This window comes from Diabrotica virgifera, chromosome 2 (genome assembly GCF_917563875.1).
Source record: "Diabrotica virgifera virgifera chromosome 2, PGI_DIABVI_V3a".
NCBI classification, from domain to species: domain Eukaryota; kingdom Metazoa; phylum Arthropoda; class Insecta; order Coleoptera; family Chrysomelidae; genus Diabrotica; species Diabrotica virgifera.
This window is the reverse complement of record NC_065444.1, coordinates 134,199,325-134,227,232: the sequence shown is the minus strand read 5'-3', so window position 1 is coordinate 134,227,232 and position 27,908 is coordinate 134,199,325. Positions and strand designations below refer to the sequence as shown.

The 27,908-nt window shown below is 33.3% G+C and overlaps 2 protein-coding genes across 5 annotated transcripts in view; one reads left to right on the top strand and one right to left on the bottom strand.

Annotated features, from left to right (window-relative positions):
• Positions 1–4,731: 4,731 nt before the first annotated feature.
• On the bottom strand, positions 4,732–15,647 carry LOC126879631 (biogenesis of lysosome-related organelles complex 1 subunit 3). The gene is made up of 4 exons (XM_050642817.1): positions 15,367–15,647; positions 15,239–15,305; positions 8,546–8,647; positions 4,732–4,988 (listed from the first exon to the last, which is right to left on the bottom strand). The coding sequence occupies exons 1-4, from the start codon at positions 15,436–15,438 to the stop codon at positions 4,750–4,752; spliced, it is 480 nt and encodes a 159-aa protein (XP_050498774.1). The 5' UTR covers positions 15,439–15,647; the 3' UTR covers positions 4,732–4,749.
• A 156-nt stretch (positions 15,648–15,803) lies between these two features.
• LOC126879629 (uncharacterized) overlaps positions 15,804–27,908 on the top strand; it is a 442,662-nt gene continuing 430,557 nt past the window's right edge. For 3 of the 4 annotated variants that reach the window (XM_050642813.1, XM_050642815.1, XM_050642812.1), the window contains exon 1: positions 15,804–16,544. In XM_050642813.1, the coding sequence (XP_050498770.1) occupies positions 16,456–16,544 (89 nt within the window). In that variant the 5' untranslated portion in view covers positions 15,804–16,455. The remainder of the gene's footprint in view (positions 16,545–27,908) is intronic. The other variant, XM_050642814.1, reaches the window with a different exon arrangement.

The following is a 27,908-nucleotide window of genomic DNA, read 5'->3' as shown; positions in this document are numbered from 1 at the left end:
ATGTTTAAGGGAATTATAATGATAATTTGCTGTCTTTTAAAAAGTTAATTAAAGAGTTGTATACATCTACAGAACCAAGTGATAATAAATATAGTATATTCCAAGGAGTTGCTACTTTATATTTTAATAAATCATTTATTAATTTAGATGAGTAAATTGTATTTTTAGAACAACCAAAAAATATATGATCTAAATCACCTTCCTCTTCACAATGCTCACATTTATCATTATCCAAAACCTGTATTTTAACAGTGTATGATTGGTCCGACATTATATTATATTTATTATGACAGACAAATAATAAAATAAACAAACAAAACAGCCATTTTTTGAGGTTGAAGTTATCTGACAAATTTTAAGATTTGGCAGTGACAGTGACAGTATGTAAATAATAAGTTTATCCTTCAAAATATAATAAATTAAATATAATTAAACTCATATTCATTATATCACACCTCATCAAAAGCTTTTTACAAGAACATAGTCAGAGATTTTGATATGGCTTAGAGCCAGACCACATCAAGATCGCCTATAAATCGTGCTGGTAATTGCCTTGCACCGAGACCAAAAACAAAAAGAAGAAGAAGAAAATACACTGCTCCATTTTCTACAAAATACGCTTTAAGAGTCGCATCAGTTTTTTTTGGAACCAGCTGTACATATATATTTTTTCAATATTTTTAAAAGATAAAGAGTTGTAAAGAAGTAAATCAGTAATTTCATGTTAGACTCAGCAACCGACTACCATACCATCATCATCGGTGGCGTTACAGCCTTAGTTGAACCTCGACTTTCCCCAGGCGTTTTTGTTCACACCGTCCCTTCAACTCACCTCTACTCCTATTTCCTACTGGTACCGTTAAGAGGGTTCGTCTGGGTGAGTAATTTTCATTTGCTCTTGACACGTGTTCAGTTCATCTAAGCCTAACCATTAGTATGAAAGGTATTACATCTCTACCATTTATTACTTCTTTATACTTCTCGTACAATTTGAACTTTATCGAATTATACGGTATCGCCGTATTTCACGTTAATTAACTGGCCTAATTATAGTTCAGTCATTTGGTCGAAAAAAAAGAGGGTTACCTGGAAAGTCTTCCGGGAGTTTTGAAAATTGCTTATTTTATGCATTTCGGTATGCTCAAATATGCTCTTTTTGAATTTCAACTTTGCTATCTCGTATCTACGCCGCTCGTGTCGCCATATTGAAAAAATGGCGCCTAATAACAGTTTTTTGGGAATATCTACTTTCCGACGCAATTTACGAAAAAAACATTTAGGTAGAAAATTAAACTAGAAAAATTGCCTACAATTTATATAAAACATTTATATTTTTTTGTAAAATCAATAGTTTTTGCGTACCAGCGTCAAAAAGTATTATTCATCTACAAACACCTCCTCGTGTTTTCCGTATGTAACTATTTCTAAAATATTCTACCGTTGCGGCCGGTATTAATTAATCTAGTCGTTTCTGATGTCCGACATCAGAAACTCATAAATCTTTTAAATGAAAATAATGTGGACAGTTGAGATACCTATTATACGGGTTATTGTCAATCTGTACCTACTGGAATCAAAAAGCAAAGGTTTATTTATTTGTTTATTAACGGTTTCACCATTGTTCAAAAAAGTAATACAATGAAATATAAAATAGCTGACATAGTTAAATTCTAACATATACAATAAAAAACAATATAAAACAATATAAAACGTGTTAAAAATATGATGTAACACCATAAACAAACTAAAAATGATCAACACAATTTAACAATTGCCTAAAAGAATAAATTGAACTAAAGAATGGATCAACAGTATATGTGTTAAAATGCCTAACAGCTCTAGTCATCGGATCATTTCTACCATAATTAGTACGGTGATACTCAATATAGAATAAAGAAGGATTTCGTAAGTTGTAACTGGTTGTATTAAATCGGATTTCCGATAGTAATTCAGGACAGTTAACACACATATATTTGGAAACACCATGTTTAATTAAATGCGAATGCTGTTTAGGGGAGAAGGGTACGGTTTGAAAAATTTGAAATTTTTTTGATTTTTTTATTATTTTAAATTAAAATACATAAATAAATAAATAAACTTCAAGAATACTCTCTAAAATTTTCAGCTTGACCGGAGTAAAATTACCGGAAGTAAAGCATGTTTAATATCCCTACCTTCCACTCGCTTTGCAGTAGCTTGAGCGTAGTGAGATACGTTCAACAGCTGTTCCCGTCTCTTTTGTAAATTTCTCTGCGATTCAGAAACATATTCCGGCGTGCATCACTTTACGATTTGACAGACAAAAAACAAATTGAAATAAAAGTTGTCAAACCAAACGCGTTTTTCTCAAAACTGTTTTTTTTTCAAAGGTATTGTATTGTAACTCAAAAACTACCTACTTGACAGATCCCTCTGAAAGTTTTCATAGATTTTTGAGTGATATCAAAAACTCAAAAATCGTTAAAACTAAAAAAACTCAACAGCGTTACCTCGAGAAACTCATAAACTAATAAAATATTTTTGAATTTTTTGTTTCATATGATCCATTGACAATTTCTACTGTAAAATCCATTTTTTTGGAGCTGCCTGTAAAAATTTGCCATCGTTGGCTTATTTTTCAAGATTTGGTCTTGAATTTTTTTTTAATAATCTTTGAAATGTACTGAATATGCTTATTTAATTTAAAAATAAAATAATTTTACCATAATTTCAAACAAAATTCAAGAAAAGGTGCTTGCAATGTTGATTTCAAACCATGCCCCCCCTTAAACAAAATTAGTAAAAAGTTAAAAATTCGAACATGTTAAGGTAACAAATATTGCGGCCCTTTGTAGTAAACCAAAAATATTTTGTGGCCCTTACTAAAAGAAGTTTGCCCATCCCTGGTCTAGAAGGACTACAACGATTAATAAATAGATTACATCAAGTTAGTATAAAATATGAACTACAAATGAACGTTAAGAAAACAAAGTTCATGATTATTTCTAAGCAACATGTAGGAAAGCTAGATGTCGAGGGAAAACAAGTAGAAAGAGTGAATAACTACAAATATCTGGGAACCTGGGTAAATGAATTGTTTTCTCCTTCAATTATACGGTTACATAGATGTGAAAAGTAAGAAAACATATCTTTAAATGAATATAGATATGTATGCGTCACAAAATTAGCATATAAAGGTAAATTTAATATTGTTTCGCTACCTCCAACAGAAGCAGCAGCATGACAACATTCATTATGAACATATCACCAGGTTCAGCAGTGGTAATACGCATGATACTATAAATAACGAGATAGTATCTTCCCGTAGCGCAAATACGTCCGAATTCGCGCATGATGACGTAACTGGAGACCTGAATTTGAATTCTTGTTAAAGTTTAATGGGATTTGTATGCATTCTGTGATGAAATTATTCAATTAGCAAAATAATATTAAACTTCAAATGTATTCGAAAAAAAGTTAGTGTCGAGATTCCTGTCAAAATAACTGTTAAAGATAAAATATAATATACAGGTTGAGTACGGGAATATTTACCCGTGCGTCATCATTTAAAGCATACGAAATAAGTCGATGATAAGTCGGAAATTGAAACTTACTAAACGAAACAGCAAGTCACTTACTGTAATTTGCTGTTGCGTGTAGTAAATTTCAATTTCCGACTTATCATCGACTTATTTCGTATGCTTTAAATGATGACGCAGGGGTAAAGATTCCCGGACCCAACTGTAGACTTAGCTTACAACCGCGAACAATTAAAACTAATCGGACATTACGAACCATTACGAACTTGCAGGTCTCCAACTACGTCACGACTTCAGGATGCGTAATATATTATCTTGTTATTTATAGTATCATGGTGGTACGAAAATGAAAAAAATGCAGAACAATGGGGATGGAAAAACAAAAGTAGACTAATTCCTGTTACGATGCTCCAACCCCCCGCTCCAGAATCGTTATTGTTGAAACTTATTTCTTGTAAGTGTAAAAAAGATTTTCCAGAAAAGCTGGATTAAAATGCTCCGTTATGTGCACAAATTGCAGTGGTACTTGTAATAATTCGCAAATTGCATCATATAATTATGATGAAGAGGAGAAAACGGTGACCATTTTTAAAAGAGCTTTCGATGAAATCGAAAACGAAGAGGCGTGTGATGAGTTTGATAGCCACATCACAGATTATGTGGACGAAATTTCTCGATCGATGCTCGGGACGAAGTCGTAACACCTGATTCATCAGGAACAGCAAATCGAAGGAGATCGTGCTAAATTTCTAAATTAATAAGTGCATTATAATGTGCATTAGGTCTACAGGGCAAACCACAATAAAAAACGCGCCGCTAACGTCCAGGTGGTGTAGAAATAAGTTTTTTTTTTCAAAACGTATATTGAAATATAGTACTTTGCAGCGCCCGTACTCCAACAACGATTGATTTTATGAAAAAAATTATAAATAGATAAATTGTTGGAAATTTTGTCTAGTTAAATTTTGTATATAAATATTTTTTTCGTAAAATGCGTCGGAAAGGAGATATTCCCAACACAATGTTATTATGTAGGTGCCACTTTTTCAATATGGCGGCGCGAGCGACGGAGATACGAGGTAGCAAAGTTGAAATTCGAAAAGAGCATAACGAAATCCATAAAATTACCAATTTTCAAAACTCCCGGAAATCTTTCCAGGTAAAACCACCAAATGATTCGACTTATATAAATGTTAAAATAATACACAGTAGCAACCTTCTCGTATTTATTTTATTTATACCTGTTTAATGTAACATTTGTAAGAAATTTTGATGATAAAAGGGAATGCAGTTTACTCTTAATGGACAAAGAGTTAATACTCAGCGTCTTTAAAGATGTTACAGCATTTTGCATCGTTATTTGGGACCTGAGTAGATGTTGGTCGATTACATTCAAATTTTTACTTGCCTCGTGAACTGTATTTTGACAATGGGTTTCAAAACTATGATTTAACTGCTCATTATATTCTCCTAAAAATATAAAACTATAATGCCTGGTTGCACAAACAGATCGTAAGCTTAAGACATGCTTTAAGTTTAGCTTATGAAACATACACTTTACACCATTGAGGCTTAGATCAATTTTCAGCTTGTCACAATGATGTGCAAATCGAAGAAATTGTGTAAGAACCGAAAATTATGGTTCAGCGTAAGTATGATATAAAGTGGCCCTATCTAAAAGCTGAGCTGGGCTAAGCTGGAGCTTAAGATTTGTTGGTGCAACCAGGCATAAATAAAACAAAACTAAGAAAACCTCCGGTTTTCTTTGATTATGGCTAAACTATAGAGCAAACAAAATATATTTTAAAAAAACTAATGTGTATCGAAGACGTTTATAATTTAAAATTAAACATATTCGATTATACAGGGTCAGTCGGAACAACAGAATGAACCAAAGTTGGGTTTTTTTCAATGGAAGACCCTATGTATTAAATACTTTCTGGATATACTTTTTAAAAATATGAAGAGTTTCTATAAGCTTTTATAGGTCTAACGTTAATAATTTTCGAAATATTTACACCTTTATTGAGAAAAATCTAAATATTTGAAGGGATGTGGATTAGGTTTCCAGAGTAACAAAAATGTAAATGACATGTCAAAGTTTTTCTATTGCAGTGTCATTTTTAAATAATTTAATATCTTTGACATAAAGCAACACAATATACAGTGTTATTGAATAGAAATGGATGCCGTCTAGACATCTAATTCTTTTATTGAATTATCTTTTCTAATTTCTAACGTGAAGCTTCAATCCCTTGTCATTTTGACAATTATGAGGGTGACTGTTTTTGCGTAGACTTGGATTATGAAATTCCGAGATAGCATAGCAGAGGCGCAGTAGAAAATTAAATAAGTTTTAAGTTTAATCAACCTACAACAGTGATCACTATTTGCAAATACAAAATTTGTTCATTTTTTAACACCCTGTATATCAGTATTGTATTTTGTAGATAATATTACCACTTTTCTTTTGATATGGTTGTACATACCTAGCATCTTTCGTTTTGTAGATATTTAGAAAGAAGAATTTAGAAATATTTAGAAGAACTATACATTTTATGTTTTTGCAGACTTTTATTAATAAATTTTTGTACCTACTGATATATAACAAACAAAAATTAAGTTATTATTTTATAAGCATAAATGAAAATACCGAGGAATAAATAAAAATGTACTTATGCTAGTTAGTACCTAAGTTAGTTAGTACATAAGTTAGTTGAATTTAATAACGGATCATATTAGAAATTATTATTTAGCTAACCAGTAACCTACATTCATAAATACATTACATATTAACTATCTTAATAAATGTTGTACAGTGGATTCTCTATAACGATCACGGATATTAGTTTCGCTTATAACGAGGTACGCTAGATAGTCCATGAAGTTTCTATTGAACTATAACACCTCTATGATGAGGCGTATTTGGTTATAATGAGGAAAAATGAAATTGAAGAATATGTTTCTTTACCTGTTTTTAGCGAAGTAATGGCTATAAATAAATACCCCAACTCATCAGCGGGCGGCCAGGTGAAGTAGGTGAAGGTGAGCTTCACCAAAAAATATAATTAAATTGAGACAAAAAATAAAAAATATAAGTAGCATCATTATATCTAAATACTGAAATTAATTATATACCTACTCTTTTTTAATTAATTCAAAAATTAAAAAAGAATTTCAATATGTAATCCAAAAAATAAAACTGTAGGTCCTTGACGGTCAGGTCCTGACCTGTGTCAACGACTCAAGCAAAGTTGGATGAAGATATGGATGAAGATTTCGTTTCTCGGCTGCACAAGCATCAAAGGTTGTCATGGCAACGTGACGTCATCCTATCGGCACTGGTAGTACCCAAATTAGCAAGTGAAGCTAGATTTAAAAATAAATTCGCTGTATTCACCCAGTAGTTGGATGCGTATGCGTACTATGATTTGCAGTATTCGTTTTTTTTTTCGGAAGATGCAAGGCCGCAAATCAGTTCAGCTGGCTAAAGGCTTCTTAGGAGTTTTAAATGATTTTGAGTTTACATTTTTAGCAACAGTTTTTAGCGAAATTTTTCATATTATAACAGATATTTTATATGATGTTCTTCAAAAAAAAAGTCCCTAGATATTAATTTTTGTTTAAACTAAATAAAAAGACTCGACAATTAATAGGTGATAAAAGAAGCGAAGAATTTTTTAATTCTATTTTTGACAAAGCAAGCACAATGACCGTCATTAATACTTTGAAAAGATATAGGTCTGATGATGGTATGAGCAAGAATGCAAGTACATACTATCCAATACAGAGCATTATTTTTTGTTATTTCATATATTATGATCACTATCACATTTTAATGGAAATGGATGTACATTTTCAGAATGGTCATAAAAATTAAAATTTGTAAGCATAGCAGATACAACAAAGTTTGGGTCATACAATTTGACTATTCCTTCCGACGCTTTTCAAAATTTATTTGAGTTTTGGCAAAAAATTTACTAAAATTCAAAGACAAAAGAGAGCTCTTTATGCTGACGGAAATTACAAAAATGTGAATTTGCAAAAACTGGTTATAAAATGACAACAAAAAAAGACATTGTTACAGAAGCCTATAATTTGTTTTGTTTAATTCTGACAATTCCATCAAATACTGTATCCATAGAAAGAAGTTTTTCGTGCTTAAAAAGGTTAAAAACTTTTACAAGAAAGACTATCCAGTTTGACTGTTATCGCACTCATAGACAACTATTAAATAAACTTATGTAGAAGCATCCTTTCTAAGAGGATATCATTGATAGATTTGCTTCCATAAACGATCGAAGGATCGACTTGATTTATAAAAATTAATTAAGTCAGTTTTATTAATCTATCTAATACATACTGCTTTTGTGCTTAAGTATCCCTTCACCCTCGTCTCTAATATAAGTGTCATAAAAAAGTTTTCAAGTTGTTAGGGCCCTAAACTCTAAACATTTTTTAAATAATTTTTAATGAGATTTGGGCGTGACATAGGTGTAATTATACCGAAATTTCTTTTGGGTCCGGCAGACTTTCCTCATCTTCACCACTTTTTTAGGCCACGAGCTGCTGCTGCCCCAACTGCCTGTATATAGAAATGCCAAACATCTGTGTTATTATCGAGGCCAGTGGTGTAATAAATTCTACCGCCTGCAATAAACTTCTTTCTGTTTATCTATCGACTGATATTGAATACATATTGTAGGAAATTTACAATTTACGATGATAATATTTACGATGGTACGAAGTCTCATTGTTCAGGTCGACCATCGACACCTAATAAACTATGTAAGAGGCATCGAAACATTTCAATATTATTGTTGCCTGATATAAAAACATGTTTTTGTATACCTCATAGTTTAGCTGTAACGAAAGAAAAACCAGAGGTTTGGCACACCCTGCATGCCTGGAGCATTATGAGCATAATGAAAGAATAAGAGTCTTACCCTCCCCCCTGTCAACTCGTTGATTTTAAAGATGCAACAAAATAGTTCTGGCGAAAATTTAAGTTATGTATCTTAACTTACTTAATTTTTGATGAAATAGGGAGTTGCATTTGCTCTCGTTTACTTCCAATAACTCCTTTTGATTTAAAGCTGATGTGGCACTGGCCACACTGTTGTCAATTTCTGTAAAGTTTAGAAAATTAGCAACTTTTTATGATAGATGAATCATGTTCATGTTGAATATTTTACGTTAAAATCAAATTAGCAGCTGGCTTATTTGTGTAAGATATAAAAAATATATAAATTCTGAACTTTAAGCTTGTCACACATGGGAGCTAAACTATAATATATATTATTGATTTATTTGCACAAAATCCCCCGAACGTATCCTGAACATACTCAGGATACATTCAGCATTCAGGGCATGCTGTGTGAATAAATCTATAATATATATTATACACTTGTAAACAAAGGTAACCCTTAACTACAGAGATCCGGTATTTTTTACCGGTGGGTATTCCCAAAATTCAGATTTTGTGGTAAACTCACCACTTACAAGTTCATGTGTCTATGTAAAAATCTTGTATTGTATTATTAAAATCACTCATTTTACCATTTTTCCCATATCTAGAGATTCCAGAAAAACACATAACGCATATTTTTTTTTGTTTTTTATTATTAACTTTATAGTTTGACTCTATTTTAACCCTGGAACACCACACTGGGGTCTGAAAAACCCAGGCACATGAATCCTTTAATGTAACTTGCACATGTCTGCGTCTTTTGGCGATCCCTTGCATGTAAATTCAGTTAAGGACAGACTATGTTGAGAGACAATCGCTGTGCCGCGTAAGTTTGTTGTATAGTTTGCTGTGACGCTTGTAGTGGAGCTGTGGGTACTTCGGACCCCAGTGTGCAGTTAAAGGGTGTTAAAATTTTGAGGTGATTTTTTGTTATTTGCTAGTATGGCAGATTCTAAGAGAAAATATTAACATCCACTGACAACAAAAGAATTAGAGTGGGATGCTGAAAACCTGTGGGCAAATGAAGATGAACCTGAGACCATCGAAGATGATTTTGGAGACTCGTCAGATGAAGACGATGATTATGTTCCTAAACATCAGTCTGGCACTGATAACGAACAAAGTGACAACGATAATGAAGAAGTACAAACAGAACCCAATACCTCGCAAAGAAATATCGCCAGTATACTGGGGCAGATGTACTCGAACATGCAAAGTTTCCGTTGTCTCATAAGAAACATTTATGTCATTTTCAAGAGTGTTTTTGTTCCGCGCGAGTGCTAATTAGTGAAAAAAACTCGAACTTTGTGTCAAAACATTCTTCGGTTTGTTGTAAGTGTTGACAACAGTATAAAGGTGGGAATCACCGCTCCAAAGTAACGTATTATTTCATTATTATTATTTAAATAAATATTGCAATTTTATAAATATAGAGATTACAAAAGCATTAAAAAAAGCCGATGGGGGTTAATTTTCCGCAGGGTTGAACTGAAATTAACCCCTCTCGCGGTTTTTTTTACATCAAATCAAGAAAATAATAAAAATTAAAAAAAATAAGAAAAGTAGAACAATATTTTATTATACCAAAAACTGTTAACTGTAAATAAGAGGTTAGTGTTTAGATTCAAAATTATTGATAATAAAATATATTATTTAATAACGCATGAGAATATGCTTAAGATCTTAACGACTTTAAACCATGAGTCAAAATTATAATACTCAGTATGTACAGTATCCACAACAGGACATTACTATAAATCCATCACTAAATTCACTAAACCAATGTGCAGGACCGTACGCGCAAATTCAATATGTATCAATTCAATAGTCCTTATATAATAACACAGCTCAGAGTATTCAAAACGTGCAACCGCATTTAGTTTCACAACCGATGCAGCCTTCTACTAGTGCAGCACAATATTATCCTGTACTACCTGTTCAATCGCAATCCCAAGCTGAATCTGCACCAGATGATTGGAAACACGTACATAACAAAAAAAGAAATCGAATTGATAGCCCGGAAAAATATATTAGAGCAACAAAACAATCCAAAATAGATGATTACTGGTTAAACTCACCAATATCGACCTCCAACAAATTCTCTGTATTACAAAAAGAACAAAACGATGCAAATCAGGATACAGCTACAGAAGAACAAAACGATGCAAATCAGGATACAACTACAGAAGAAAACCAGAGCCAAAATACCAATACAACTACTAAAACGCCACCAATATTTGTCTACAGTGTTAAAAATATTACTCCGCTTACCAAACTACTACAAACGATTGCAAAAGATGCTTATGTATTAAAAACTCTCGCCAATAACCAAGTAAAAATAATACCTCAAAATAATGAAGTATATAATAATAATAATACCTCTGTCATAACAAAAGCACTAGAAGACAAAAATACTGAATTTCATACCTACCAACTCAAAGAAGATCGCTCATTCAGAGTTGTACTAAGAAATGTACATCCATCTACAGATATCAACGAAATTAAGGCGGAAATCCAAAGCGTAGGGCACGAAGTCATAAATATCAATAACATTCGTCAATCAGGTACTAAAAAGCCATTACCACTGTTCTACGTTGAACTAAAACAAGCCGAGAATAACAAAGATATATATGAGATCGATTCATTGTTGAACTATAAAGTAATTTTTGAACCTCCACATAAAAAACGTATAGTACCTCAGTGCATAAAATGCCAACGCTACGGCCACACCAAAAATTTTTGCTACCTTTCTCCAAGATGTGTTAAATGCGCGGGTAACCACAGATCTGATCAGTGCTCTTACAAAGAAAGAAACAACCAGGTGAAATGCGTGCTGTGTGAAGGAAATCACCCAGCAAACTATCGTGGGTGCTTAGTCCACAAAGAGCTGCAAAAAAGAGCATTTCCACAACTGAGAAGCAAACCAACAAGTCAGCCTGTCCAATCAAACCAACACTTAGTAGTCCCGAATGTAACCTATGCTCAGGTAGCAACCGCTGGTAATCAAATACCATCAAATACAGCTCCCAGTCTTCAACAATCCACTGACATGCTCGAACTTAAAAATATGATCAAACAATTGGTAGAACAAATGAGCACAATGTTAAACCTCTTAACCGCTCTCATTGCTAAAAAACCCTAAGATGGAGGCGTTTCTAAAACTAGCTTCATGGAACGCCAATGGCTTATCACAACATACACAGGAAATCAAATACTTTCTACACCTTCATAAAATAGATATACTGCTAGTATCCGAAACTCACTTTACACAAAAAAGTTACCTTAAAATTCCAAACTATACTATATATACTACTAATTATCCAGATGGATCAGCACATGGAGGCTCTGCTATTATAGTTAGAAATACAATAAAACATCATAATGCTGGCGAGTACCAAACAAATCATATTCAAGCGACCAATATTGTGGTTGAAGACTGGGATGGACCACTTACAGTATCTGCGCTGTATTGCCCCCCACGACACTCTATCACAAACGAACAATTTAAAGATTATTACAATTCACTTGGGAGCCTCTTCATAGCAGCAGGGGACTATAATGCCAAACATACCAGGTGAGGATCAAGACCAATCACTCCGAGAGGTAGAGTTCTCTTAAATATCATAGAGTCAAATAATATGGATTATTCATCAACCGGCGAACCAACATACTGGCCCTCGGACAGAAATAAAATCCCCGATTTGGTCGATTTTGCTGTAGTTAAGAACATCCCTAGGTCTAATATAAAAGCTACATCATGCTACGAATTATCTTCTGATCACTCGCCTATACTATTCACAGTTGGAACCCAGGTACTTATTAAAGAAATATCCCCCTCACTTTATAACAGACGCACACACTGGCCAAAATTCAGATCTATCCTGGAGAACAAGGTGTCTCTAGACATTCCACTAAAAACCAAAGAGGACATTTTTCTTGCTGTGGAACAACTAACTACAAATATCCAATCAGCTGCCTGGCAAGCAACACCAACAATACAAAATAAATGCATAATAAATGACTGCCCACAAGTTGTCAAAGAAAAAAATTTGCTAAAGAGAAGACTGAGGAAAAGATGGCAACAGACCAGAGATCCTGCTGATAAGCGTAGATTCAATAGTGCATCAAGGGAATTAAAAAAGCTCTTCGAAGATCTCAAAAACCAATCACTTCAGTACTATGTACTTGGAAAATTTAGATTCCACTAAAGATACCGATTATTCGCTATGGAAAGCCACGAGAAAACTGAAAGAACCCCAGAAACCGTCACCTCCAATTAGAAAATCGGACAGAGAATGGGCTCGTAGTGCACAAGAGAAAGCAAGTTGTTTTGCAGAGTATTTTTCCGAAGTATTTACTCCCAATCAAGTGAATTCACCTGTGGAAGTAGACGTATTCTCATTTCTTCAAAGTCCATATCAAATGAGTTTGCCTATTCCGAAATTTAAATCGTCCGAAGTCATCTTGGCTATTAATAATTTAAACGATAAAAAATCTCCAGGGTACAACTTGATCAGTGGAAAAGTATTGAAAGAATTACCTATCAAATGCATAAAACTTATAACGTTTATATTCAATGCCATATTAAACTTAGGTTACTTTCCTGATCAATGGAAAGTGTCTCAGATAATAACCATTCTTAAACCGGGGAAACCTCAAGAAGAAACTACATCGTACAGGCCAATCAGCCTCTTGCCAATCACGTCTAAAGTTTTCGAAAAACTATTAGTAAAAAAACTCGAACCCTGGATCAAAAATCTAATTCCAGACCACCAGTTTGGATTTCGATCCCATCACTCAACAATCCAACAAGTTCACAGAGTGGTAAAACATATAAATGCTGATTTTGATGCCAAAAGGTACTGTTCAGCGGCATTTCTTGACGTTAGGCAGGCATTTGACAAGGTATGGCATGAAGGCCTCCTATACAAGCTAAAAAAGACATTACCGCACAGCTTTTACATTCTTCTTGAGTCATATTTGTCAGGTAGGCGTTACTTTATTAAATACCAAGATGCAATTTCCAAACTCTATTCTATAAAAGCTGGCATACCACAGGGTAGCGTACTGGGACCTACCTTGTATCTCTTGTTTACCACAGATATACCTCCACCTCTTCAGGAACCACTAGAGGAGAGACCACTTACAGAAGAAATGATGCTAGGAACATTTGCCGACGATACTGCAATCCTAGCCTCACACACAGACCCTATTTATGCCTCGCATATCCTTCAAGTGTATCTAGACAGAGTACAAATTTGGTTTTTGGAATGGAAAATTAAAGTGAATGAAGGAAAACCTATTCAAGTTACATTTACAACACGAAGAGGAACTTGTCCTCCTGTAACTTTAAACAATCACCAATTACCATCAGCCAACGAGGTAAAATATCTTGGTATTCATTTGGACAGAAGTCTCACATGGAGGAAACATATCTGGACCAAGAGAAAGCAACTAGGTCTCCAATTCAGAAATATGTATTGGTTAATGGGCCGTTCATCAAGACTATCTCTGGATAATAAATTGCTGTTCTATAAGGCAATACTTATGCCAATCTGGACATATGGGTTGGAACTATGGGGAACAGCCAGTCACTCCAACATCGAATCATCCAACGCTTCCAATCAAAAACCCTCAGAACCATCACTAATGCACCTTGGTACATCAACAACAGAATTATTCATCGAGACCTTAAAACTGATACGGTACAAGAAGTCATCACAAAACGTAGCGCTGCTTACATTGCCAAGTTGGAGGATCATAAAAACCAGTTTGCACTTAACCTCCTAGACAATTCCCAAGAACAGCGTAGGTTAAAGAGGTTCAAACCATTGGACTTACCATTTAGAGTAAACTTTTAAACTAATGAGTTAGTAGTTATGAAATGTAATTATTTTGTACACAACTTTATAAAAATTGTACTTTGATTTTGCCAGTGGGTAAAATCTTCCTTGTCCTTAGTCAATGTAATTACTTTTGTTTATTGTTGACACTCAATAGATTGCAAAATAATTTTAAATAAAAAAAAAGTATACTGGGAAAAATTGTTTAGAACATCGTACTGTTTAGAATATTGAGCTCAATTATGTTATGTGAGTTAGAACCAAAGTTGAAGTGCCTGGCTAAGCTTAAGAAATAGTTACCTTGTAACAACATTTATGTTTTATTTTATTTTAAAGGGTTTTTAAGAGACAAGTTTTATTTCACTGGAATTTTGTTTAATTTTTTTGGTCATATCTCCATATTTTTAAAAAAGTGTAATAAATGCACTAGATTATGTTTTTTCACGTTTATCAGATCTAATGAGAAATGTTTCTTTTGAAATAAACATATATTGAAAATAAGATATTGTTGTTTATTGTTTTGTAAAACATACCGCAGAAAAAATAAATAAATAACATTTATTACTAAAAAAGACAATTAGGATTTTCGAGACCCTACTGTGCAGTCTACGGAGATGAACGAACTGTGCTGTTCTAGGGTTAAAATGACCGGTAAAAAATACTGGGGATCTGTTGTTACGTGGTAATAATGGGATGTCTGTAGTTAAGGGTTAACCATTTTTCTACAAATCCAGCTATTTATCATCTGAAATTAAATCATTTTTGTTACAGCAATGGTAATTATTGCATTATGGCAGCAATGATAGGCTGTGGTTTGAAATTATATATTCCTGACATGGTGGTTAAGAGATTTGTAAAAAAGTGTATAAATTCGAATTTAGCATGCGCAATTTATTAAAAGATATTACCAGTATCTGATTCAGAGTCTTCCCCAGTTATAACAGCACCTTGTACAGTTTTGGTCATTGCCTTCAGCTAAAAAAATACGGAAATGTGCACTATACTTATTGCTTTAAATTAAGATTTTTGAACATACTGTGTTATTCTGGATTTCATCTTCACTATCCGTCTCTGAAGCTTCCCCAGTAATTACAACAGATTTATTCATGTTTGATGAAATACAACTTTTAATTTAAACTATCTGACCTGACAAATATCAGCCGTTAAATGATTAACTATGTAATTATAAATGCAACTATTTTATTAAAAAGCCACAGTTACAAGTAAAAGAAAAAAGAAAAACATTTCTTCTTTGATTAATTTTGTTTATTTTTATTTTGACAACTTGTCAAATATGACATTACTTGACAGTATGACACTGTGGTATGACGGTATGACAGTGAAGTATGACATTAATTGACATTTACATACTTCATGCTCCACAGTTGTGGTGACGTCATGTTGTAAAGTTTTCTTGTATTCAAATAAAAATATTTCTGAATTTTGCTGATGCTGAGAGGTTTTCATTTCCAAAATTCTATTTTATCTTTTTTTTTCCCAATGACCTACAACCCTGTCAGTGCTCTAAAAAGTGTCACAAACACAGAAAAAACTATTCACAGTTTCTTTTTCTGTGGTTGAAAAGGGTGAACTACTGATCAGATTTAATCAGATCAACAATCATAGCACAAATCAGCTACTCTCCACGACTAGTAGATAACGAACAGACACACTTTTATATTTTCTTTTTAGTTTTGTTTTGATAGGATTTTGCTAAATATTGTTCAATCTTCCTTTGTGACTTTCTACATTTTCCTTCTAAAATTTGTGCAGGCACAACCTGAAAATGTATTCCGTTGACAAAAATAGAACTTTTTGCTAAATAATAGGTTTTACTGATTTATTTTCAAACTATGGGGTTACAGTGCTAAACAATTTAATCCTAAACTCATTTTAAATAATGTGTAAAAATGTGTGTCGTAATTAATCGTGAATATGAAATATCGATGAAGTTTAACCATTATTTACCTACTGTAAATATTACATAAACAAATGTACTGTTATGTGGTTTTGAGTGCAACAGTAATAAAATTTGAAACTAAATGGATCTAATTTGTTTCATCTGAGTGGCACCTTCATACTATTTCTAATTATGTGAAGCAAATCAATAATAGCGCCTAAGAATATGTGGATGATTATTTTTTCTTGGTGTGCAATTGTTACTTTTGTGATGACATTAATCTTCTGTGCCTGTTGGAGAAAGAAAACAGTAAAGTAAGTAATTAGTTAAAATGTAGTACATTATTAAAATTTCAAGTTAACAGGACCATCTGAGTGATGGTTAATTGCAGATGATTTATTAATTATTTATTGTGAAGCCAGTAATATAAGGCTGTATAGTGCCGGACTCCACTTGCGATTTGTAGTCGCACGATTGTTTTGTCGCGAAGATTGAACACATTGTTTCAAATACAAATCTGGTAATAAATCTAATATTAGTAATTACCGCCCTATACCTATTCTTAGTGCTATACCAAAGGTTTTTGAAAGTATGTATTATTACTGATTTCCTCACCTTCGATAGCTCCGGGCTCCTAAACACTCAGCAATTTGGTTTTACTACAGGTAAGTCTGCTAAACTGAGTTTGTTGACCTATGTTGATTTTCTGTCTGAAGCCTTGGAAGAGGGACTTCAAGTTGATTTAATTTATACTGACTTTTCCAAGGCAGAGTAAATCATTTTTGACAGAGTAAATCATGAACTCCTGATTCGAAAGCTTAGCTCCTATGGCATAAGTGGACCTTTGTTGCAGTGGTTACAGAGTTATTTAACTGAAATATTTCAACAGGTCCGAGTGAACCACTTTTATTCGCAAACTTTTTCAGTTAAGTCAGGTGTACCACAGGGGTCCCATTTGGGTCCATTACTGTTTAATATATTTATTAATGATATTACCAACTGTTTTCACGATTGTAACGCCTTGCTATTTGCTGATGACTTGAAGTGCTTTAAAGTTATAAAAAATCATTATGATGCTGTCATATTGCAATTAGAACTGACTAACCTCTCTGTATGGTGTTCACTGAACAGTATGAACCTTAATTCCAGCAAATGTCATGTAATTGACTTTAACGGTACTCACCTCACCATCCAATATTATCAAACTATTACATTGATGGCCAATTGCTCAACACTGTAAATATAATCAAGGACTTGGGGATTACACTGGAAAATTCTCTTTGTTTCAATACTCACATCATCAATGTTATTGGAACATCTATGAAAATGTTGGGCTTTGTAAAAAGAACAACTCGTGATTTTACAAATATATCCAGTATTAGAGTTCTTTACTTCTCCTTGGTCAGGTCTCACCTCGAGTACTGTTCTTCAGTGTGGTCCCCACACTACTTGGTCTACATTAGGAAACTTCAACAAGTCCAAAATAGTTTCTTCAGTTACATTGCTTTTAAGCTTCATACCTATCAAGATTACACTGTATGGCAGCATCAACTGCAGGTTCCCTCTCTTGCAAGCCGGAGAAAACAAAGGGACCTTTTGCTATTATTCAAGATCTTAAAATAAATGGTATATGCAGTTGTTCTCGACTACTCAATAAGATCACACTGTTTGTACCACCTCGCACCACTAGACAAGTGCGAACATTTTATGTACCCTTCAATAGGTTTAATTATTCACTTTTTTCGTTCGTACCTAGAGTCTTGAATTTAGCAAACTCCCTTTACAATTTACAACTGTTTGACAACTCCATCAGTTGTTTTAAAAGAAATTTACATGGGATCAATATTTGAGTGAAACGTCTATAATTTGTTAACTTGTTTTTATGTTATTATTTCCTATTACATATTTACTTCTATATTATATTTATATTTCTGTATGTCTGTTTTTTATATTATATTATGTTATTGTTATTATCTGTACACTACGTATTTATGTAACTCTTTATGTTCAATTAAAAAATGTAATGTATTTTTATAGAATTGGGCTTTCCCGTAAAAATAAACAAATAAAATAAAAAATACAAGCAAATCCATTTGCGACTAAATAATAGTGGATTGACTTGTATTTAAAACAATGTATTCAATCTTCGTGACAAAACAATCGCGCGACTAGAAAATCACAAGTAGAGTCCGGCTCTTAATCTCCAAAAACATATTTCCATCTTGTTAGATTGGTAGGAAGCTGATATGTCTTTAAATATTAATAAATGAAGGGCCACGGGAAAGAACGATCAGAGTCACATTTTGCTCATTCTGTGCAAATCCAGTTTGAAAGTTTTAGTTTGTATATTTTGGTACAGGAAAATTAAATTCAACATTTTTAATTATAACATATGGTGATCGTTATTGTACAAACGAAACCATGGTTAGATTCTTTCCACGAAAAGCTAAAATATGGTGCCAATATTTAAATTTTGACCAAAAATGCACTCTGATCGTTCTTTCCCGTGGCCCTTCAAATGCCAATGTATAACTTTCCCAAGAAAAAACGATCGTGTTATATTTTACTATTCTATTGATGATGTTAGTTTGAGTGTTGTTTTTGATACTAAATATCTTTTGTTGCTCACCTAACCAACCTTATAAGCAGGGGTATAGTCCCAAACTAAGCAGTACCGGAACGCTATGACTTTGTGATATTACTTCTGTCAGTGCAGTGGTCAATTTTCTGTGGGGTTCAGTTCCCTAGAATCTCCGCGGTGGTGGGAATAAAGAAGGAGGGGCAACAAGAGTGAGAAATATGAAAATCAGTTTCACTTTTTAAATTTTAATTGAAACATTTCTTTTTTTTTGTTTTTAAATATATAAAAGTATCTATGGACAGAGGAGGGGCAGTGACGTAGGAAAAGAGGTGACGGAACTTCTACTGAGACTGGGAGAAGTAACGGAAACAATCAAAAACGCTTGTACTGTGCTGTTTGTAATCTGCTGTAATTTGGTTGAGGAATTTTGTTTCAATGCGGTTTCAGTAACATTTTAGATTTTGGTAATCATTTAGCCACAGTTAAAAAAAAAGACAAAAAAGCCGTACCAGAACAGCGTTGCGGCTCCACTACACCCGCTTATAAGAGAAACTTGTATAGATTTCTCAGTCTTTACTGTTGTATTGTTATTTATCACTTTTTTGAGAGATTGCGGCTAATTGGCTTATTGTACATCTTCAATTTGTGTAACCTTCTGGCACAGGTTTTTGTGTTAAACCATTACCTACTTCTTAGCCAGGATCAATGGTTTTACGTCATCTGAATCAGAGTGGTGGCTCAGGTAAATTAGAAATTGAAAAATTTCTTGTCTGCTGGAATTGAACCTGAGCCATCTGGCTTTGTAAACCAGTACTTAGCCACTGAGCTATGGCTACCACTATATTTATCACTTTTTAGTTAAACCTGCCATTATGCTTCTCTTGCATTGAAACCATTCACCAAACACACATTCTAAATACTGAAGCAGTAAAAACCAGGTTTTTGAGATACTGTGGTTACAAACTATTATTCCTTAGAGAGCAGTAAACCTACTATGAATTGTCTAGTTATCTTAATATTACATAATGTGTTAGAATTGATCCATGTGTTAATGATTTGTGTACATTATTAAAATATTTCTGGTAACATATTATATTGTCCAAAATTACTTAAACATAATATATGTTATAATATTATAACATAAATATAGGATATAATATATTATAGGATTTAGAGTATACTTGGTTCACATAGTGCTAGGCAAAAGTTCCCTCTCCCCCGCCCTTGTATCTTTTAAACAGTTATTCTTATAATAGTGGAATTTTAAGGGAGGATATAAATGAATGTAGGCTTCTCAACTAGTCATAACAAGTGACATAATAGTCATAGATGACGTTACAGAGCCAATGTGGCCAGTGGCCAATACAGTAAACTCTCTCTTAACGGACACCTCTCTTCACTGGACACCTCCTCTATACTGACGGTTTTTAAAACAAAAATTATTCGTCCCTATATGAACCCGTACCCTTTAACTCCTTTCGATGGACACTCTCAACAACGGACCCGGACAGTAAATGATGTGTAAATGCGGACAGTAAACGAAAAAAATTAACATTTTTTTTCAAATATTTTACAATATAAAATTATATGTATATAAAACATTTATTATTTCAAATCAATACAGATGTCCACGACCTAACATTTGATACTGTTCACGTTATCGACACTACATAAGTAATAAAAATTAATGTTTTTGGTGGTCGGTGAAAGAAATGCGACACCAGGAAATTGTTAATTGTGTTTTGACTGGAACAGGGATTTAAGAATTTTAACAGGAATTTAACAGGATTTAATCAATCAGTTTTCTAAGAACGGAAACCTGGAAGCGAAAAGAAAATTTTTGAAAACCGATGGTACTGCATTAGACCTATAAATACTTGTTTTCGATTGGTTTTGTGAAGTGCTGTCTAAAATATTCCTGTTTCTGGTAAAATTATCCAAGAAAATGCATTAGAAGTTGCAAGGGAACTAAGAGATGAGGTCTGTTTCAACACAACGAAGAACCATCATGTAACAATCATGTTACTATAAAATAATACGTTCCATGCATTCTGTGTCTGTATATCGTGCATTCCATGGGTTATTTTGTTTACTGAGCAGGACAGTGATCGTTACATGGATGGTTTTCGTTGTGTTGGAAGAAACCTATTATTAACGCAGATGAGACAGGATTATTTTTTAGAGTTTAGAGCATTACCCAAGAAAACTTATACCCTGAAAGGAGAAAGGTGCATTGGAGGCAAGGCTTCTAAAGATAGAATCACAATTCTATTTTGTACCAATATGATATTTTGATAGAAGAATGCAGAGAGAAAATCGATAAGTACAATAATCAATGTTCAGAGACAATGCTGAGTGGTCAGTGATTCACTTGTGTTATGTAATATTAAACTAGTATCTCTTTTTATATATACATATATACATGCACTTATTTAAAAAAAAATTAAGTTACCATATTTTTTTTCTCTTCAACGGACACCTCCTTTAAACGGACAATTTATGAGGAACGACTACTGTCCGTTCAAGGGAGAGTTCACTGTAATTTTAAATGGGACCTTATTGCAAGTGATATCTTGTGAACATACCTATTCAATCATACTCATTTTGTTTGGGTTTTCGCTGATTTTGATGAATAAATAAATAGATATGTAAGTACTAAAAGTATAGTTTCGCATTTATTTAATTAATAAAGATTCTTAAGTATGTCCTCCTTTGGTTATTTGTTGAAAAAGTTGATGTTTTTCAATTATCTAGTTGTTTTTACTTTGCTAAGTTTCTGCAAACCAAAATAAAGACAAAAGAAGGAGAGCTAGTAAGTGTGGAAAAATGGAAATGTATTTCAAAACATTATTAAACAGAGATTAAGATCAGGGAGCGAACGAAGACAGAATAGAAGAAACAGATATAAGAATAGCTGAACCATCCAAAGACGAAGTGCAAAGAGTTGTAAGTAAACTGGAAAACAATAAAAGTCCAAGTCAAAATGAAATGTTGAAGGCAGAACTTAGTGCAGAAAGGCACTCACTTAAGGCAATATACAGACATTCATAGTCACATTTTCAAACAGACATTCTTGTTTGGGTTTTCTGGATAAATAACCAATTGAACAGCCCTTCACCTCGTGGGAAGACTCCCTGAAACTGGAGCCCCCAATGTCGCTGCTGCAGTAACAAGACACCGAACAACCAACCTGGTGGCCAGAACATCTACGTCACCAGAGCCAGTGTAGAAACAACAGCAAGACACCAAGAACCTGCAGACAGATACAAAGTGCCATCAAATAAGTATAATCTCTGATCTGTTAAGTTTTGACAAGGTCTTGTATATAACTTTTAATAGGATGACTTAATAGGGAACTTGCATAAATTTTTAAATATTAAAATGATATTAAAAAACTTAAGGTAACATGATCTTAAAACGCTTGCATGCGAAAAAAACAAATATTTTTAACCCGTGCGCTAATTACGACGCTTTGAAAATGCTATAAAATTCAAATATCTTAGGAGGCTCTTGAACGTCCTTCTATTGGTCTGACGTCACGGGCCACGGGCTAGCAGTCGGAAACAACGCGATTAGGATAGGTATCACGGGTATATTACATTTTAATCGTCTTTAATGGAAAATTGCTAGGTATTATTTATGTTCATCTTATATATTGTAATAAGTAGTTCCCCAATCAGCTTAGTTTTAAACTGAAATTGATAAATTTGAGAGCTACTTTGTAAAGAGTTTAAAACGCATAATATGACGGACGAGGGTTTTTCAAAAGGTCAGTCTGACTAACTTACCTACCGTTGATGTCTTCATCGTGGTTGATGTCTTCAACTTTTGTAAAAAGTAGTGAAATCTATTCTATTGAAGAAATGCGAGGTGTCAAGGCAAATAAGTAAAAGTTATTAATAAGCATGTTTAAACTGTTTATAACAATAGTTTGGTACCATTATATTATAGTATACCATTATATATAGTATTTCGTATATCCTGGAAAAGATTACGGTGTAATTTGTATTATAATAAAGATTATATTTTATTGTAATGTTTGTTAGTACCTACTGAAGCCTTTCATTATTGTGTTCAAAGCCTTCTGAGAAAAGATTATGGTGATTAGCAGACCTACGGATAGAACGTGTACATAGCCAACAAAATCCTTCTTTACAAAGTTAATAATACGCATAAATAAGAAGAATCATTATTGTAATTTTACAAGTTAATATCTTTATCATCTCAGCTTATACTTACACCGCATCCCTCGGTAGACCGCAAGCTATAGTAGAAACCCGACTGTAGACCGCATACTATAGTAGCCCAATACTTTTTAGTTACTCTTACTTTTATTACTAAAAGTTTTGTTTATTTTTAAGTTACTTGTTTCTTCTTTGTTCTTCAACACAAGAAACGACAAAAGTAATTTCATAAAAAAGAACTTTTTGATACATGTCAACAGAGATAAAATGTTAATATTTTGCCTGTCACAGAAAAAATAAATTTTGCCACAGAGTAAAACAAGATATTTCAACTATATTATTTATCTATGGGCAAACTGCATTAAATGCAATAACCCACCCCGAACGGGCAAACGATACGAGTGGCCTGTGACGTCAGACCCCAGGTCTCGCTTTTGAAGTTGCTTAAAACGGAAATTTTAGGCGCGGAACTTTGATTAGATGTTGTACGTACACTATTCATTGTTAAGACGTAATATTTTGAATATAACATTTTAAAACATAAATTAACAATTTTATGCAAAAAAATTTTTTAGTGCAAGTTCCCTATTATGTATGTATGTATACACCGTTCTTAGGCGTCAACGCCCTTCGGTAGGGATCTGTGGAGGAGTATCACCGAGCCGGAAGCCCTTATCCCTTCCCGTACCGCTCCTCCATAGGCCGATCAGACGCCAGTTTATTTCCCTATTATGTCTCTTATGAAAAATAAACATGATTAGTTAGATTATTGTTTTATTTGCCCCATTCTGGATTTTCATTGTTCATGTTTTTGATTAGGACAAGGTGGACTCACAACTTGGGAGATTGAGCTAGTCTAGGGTAGACAATAGCTATCATAGTTAATTGAAATATTATTCTTCAATATTATTTCAATTATCTGGGGTAGTTTATTGCATCACTTTGGCAGAAATGCTGAAGGCAGGGGGAAGAAAACTACAGGAAAAGGTGTATGAATTGATAGAACTTATACAGAAAGAAGAAAATATGCCTGAAGAGTGGACCAGGACCTGGATAATCCCATTACATAAAAAAGGGGATGAAACGATGCTAAAAAACTTAGAGGGGTATTGCTCTGCTGGATGTGTGCTATAAGATATTTGCTAGGATTGTGAGAGGAAGATTAGAGGTATACACAGAGAAATCAAAAGAAAACGTGAAATTTGAGAATTGATAGAAATAGAAAAAAATCCTAACAGTCTAAACTAAAGAGACAATGCTCAGAGCCTTCCTACAATATGGAAAACAGTACTGAAGAAAAAGATCAAAATAAATCAGGCAACTACATCGATGCGTATCACCCCTCCTTCCCCTCTAACCTTTACTGGACCAATAACAAGAGCCAGGAACCATGCGTGAGGAGGAAGCCCATCATGATCAACTTTATGTGACCGTATTGCGAATAAAAATTCACTTTACTTCAAGCAGCACCGAGAAGCTGAACTGCCTGACTTGACAATGGCAAGTAAGACATTGCCGAAACTTAGTCAAAATAATGGTTTTTTTAAACCAAAATTATTCAATGCATAATGTGATAAAGCAAAATGGTACCTATCGGCATAGCTCTCAATAAAATGATGTACTCATACATAAGAATGCAAAAGTTAAATTTTATCTAATCTAAAGGATTGAATTAAGTATTTTTTAATATAAGATATCTTAATCTATTTGTTAGTTTTTTTCTAGTAAAACTTGTTGACAACTCAGGAATTGATAATACAATAATCATTAAAGATAAAAAAACCAAACTATTTTGCAGCTATATAGCTATATTTAAATAATAAAAGTACACAAATGGTAGAATATTTAATAGGGAAACTGACTTGCGAATCGTATGAAAAATCAGTTTTGCTTCTGAACAGATAGTAGTATATTCTGAACAATAACAGATAAAGATAGCACATAAGTTTTTAGTTAAATTTTAAGTAACAGGAAAGTACAGTCATAAATAGGCTTACCATACGTCCTGGTTTGAGATTCCTGTCTTGGCCGTTTTGCATTAGCGTCCTGGTCAAACTTGAATAACACTGACACACCGACCATTGATCAAGGACCATCCAAAGTGTTCGAAACACAAGGTCAGCACAAGTGTTATTGCAGGCTCATCTACTATAACATTGTTTTTCAAAAATGTCGCACCACAGAAAATGAACTTTTCATTGCTGCTAAAGAAGCTACTTTCGAATTTCACACAGCCATGCACGATATATGTTTTAAAACATCTGGCTGCTCCTCAAAATTAATATCGAAGCTGTTTGAGTCCAAATTAAGGTCTGCGAAGTGCGAAGTCCAAGTGCGAAGTGATCATCAACGGGAGTGATCGCACCGATGCATGGCAAGACATGAACAAGCTACAAGAATACAATTTCTTGAAGCATTTCAACAGATACATCAGACATAATGTTTTTTTCCTTCTGTGATGACTGCGAGAACGTAACCCATTTGCCAAACTACACTTACTGATGATTTTAATATGTCTGTGACGATAAAAGTTGGCACCAATAGTTTATTTATTTATTTATTAATATACGGTATAAACCCATTAACAGTTAAAAATTACAATTACAATATAAGTTAGGGTTTAAAACATAAATAATTACCTATAATATAAAATCACTAACAAAAGTTACATTCAAAAAGTTCACTACGTACTAAAACATACAAAATGCGACAAAAATCAACTGTACCAATATACATAATATCACAAAGCAAGAGATCTTTTTAACTGAGTTAAGGTTGATATGAACCCTTAATTAATTTGTTTCTGATCCTAGAGATGGCTCTACTGTAGCGTGCCATTGTGGTAACATTTTCAACTTAATTGTAGATTTCTACATGATGACTCAGTAATATGTAGAAACCTGAACACTTTTTTATCGTTACTCCCATCGGCTCAATTGGCTATGATGCCAAATTGTTTAAACAGTAATTTTACCAACGCCTAATAACAATGTTAATAGCAACAAACATTTAGTCCATGATGTGAGGCCGCTCCCGTCTGAAAGAAAATTATGTTTCGGTTTATTTGCGGATTCCTATTCAAAAATGTCCCCTTTAAGGAAATCTGAGTGCGAAATTTTTGGCCAGAAATTGTTTAAACAATTTTTTAAAGAAATTCAAACGATCACCATTTTTTGCTCCGGCAAATATTTTTTAGGTTTTTTGGGTCATTCTAAACAAGAAAGGTTCTTGTCATTTTTCTCAAAAGTTGATAGTTTTCGAGTTAGGGGCGATTTAAAATCTGAAAAATGCGATAATACGCATTTTCGAAGCTTAAAAGCTCACATTTATATTAATATATCGCACATCCCATTCAATACCGATACAACTGCGGTTTTCTTCTTCTACAAAATAGATATATTAAGACAAGTAATTGAATATTAGAATATTAGTAATTCAATAGCACACGAATGGATATCTTTTTTGAAAAACAAGCAATATTTAACCATTATAAATATTTGTAAGATATGGCGGTATTGCATTATATTTTTAAATAACTCATCAGCCATAACTGCTACGATTATACAGATTAACAATGAAAAACCAGACAAAGTTATAAATGGTAGTTTACTAGATAAATTTATCTAATAATTATAATTATTGTATATTATAAATCACAATAAAGTGAAATTAACTCAACAAATTGAAATAAAATGATTGATGTACATTTGCAATAAGATTTTTTTTTTGCATAATTCCAGTAAATGCTCTTTTGTTTTCTCTCCTACAGTAGGAGGCTTTTCGTAGGCTGGTTTTGAGTTATATTGCTCTAAAATATTATTATTATCAGAAAAACGACGAGTAGAAAGGTCAATAGTTTTATAGGTTGTATAGTCAAAGTTAACTTTGTAAAAAAATTTTGTAGGAAAACACTTTTCTACTTTAAGAATTTGTATATTATTCCATATTACTTTCTCGTTATCCGAATTTTTGGTGAATTTTTGCCCAAAAATTTTTGAAAGGTACTTGAAGTCAAAAAAGTCTTCAGCGTCCATTTCATTCCCTTTATAGGGCCTACCGTTTTTCTTTTTGCAGCACTTATTAGAGGTGGCCACTGACATGAATTGAGTTAAACTGTGTTTTTGCTTTCTCGATTAGTGCATGCATCGAATCACCCTCATTTTGGGTATGACCAACAGTTAAAAATTTGTGAGTAATATTATTTATTTCAGCATGCGTAACTGCATATAAGTACATAAGTACCACCAAAACCGCCTTATTCTTGCCAACGCAGTTGTCGGAATAAAAAATAATATCTTTTCCTGCAGGTAAAGTAGATAGATAGCTAGAGAGGCATGTTGAAATTTAATTTGCTCCTCGCATAGCAATGGCCTCGTGCCAAAAACAGCAGGAACTGTTTGCGATGCTACTTCGAAAATCGTAAAATTAAAGCAATTGAGACAGGACTTATAAAAAAATGTAGAAATATCTCCGCAATGTGTAGGTAATACTGCTTGCAAATCGAAGCAAGCTACTATGAGTTTATTATTTTTTATGTAGGATTTGTAATATTTTTTGCTTTTTCTTCTCGGCTTCTTTGTTTACTACGAATGTGACGTGTGTATTGTTCTTGGCTTTTTTATTTTTCTTCTTGATTGCATTGTTTATACACCTCATAAGTTGCGCAGTGATCTTTCGTCGGTTTAAAAAAAGAAATATTACATTCTGTGTTAAAAAATGTTTCATATGTACATATTTTGACAGATGGCAACTGCTTTTCTTCTCGTTACTCTTTGTAGTATCTATACATCTAAGCTAATGTTAATGATCCATCAAGGAATTCTCTACGAGTTTGAGCTCTTAAATAGTGAGACTCTACGCGCTCAAAGCTATTTATGTGTTTTCTTACGGTTTCCTTAAGTTTCTCGTTTATA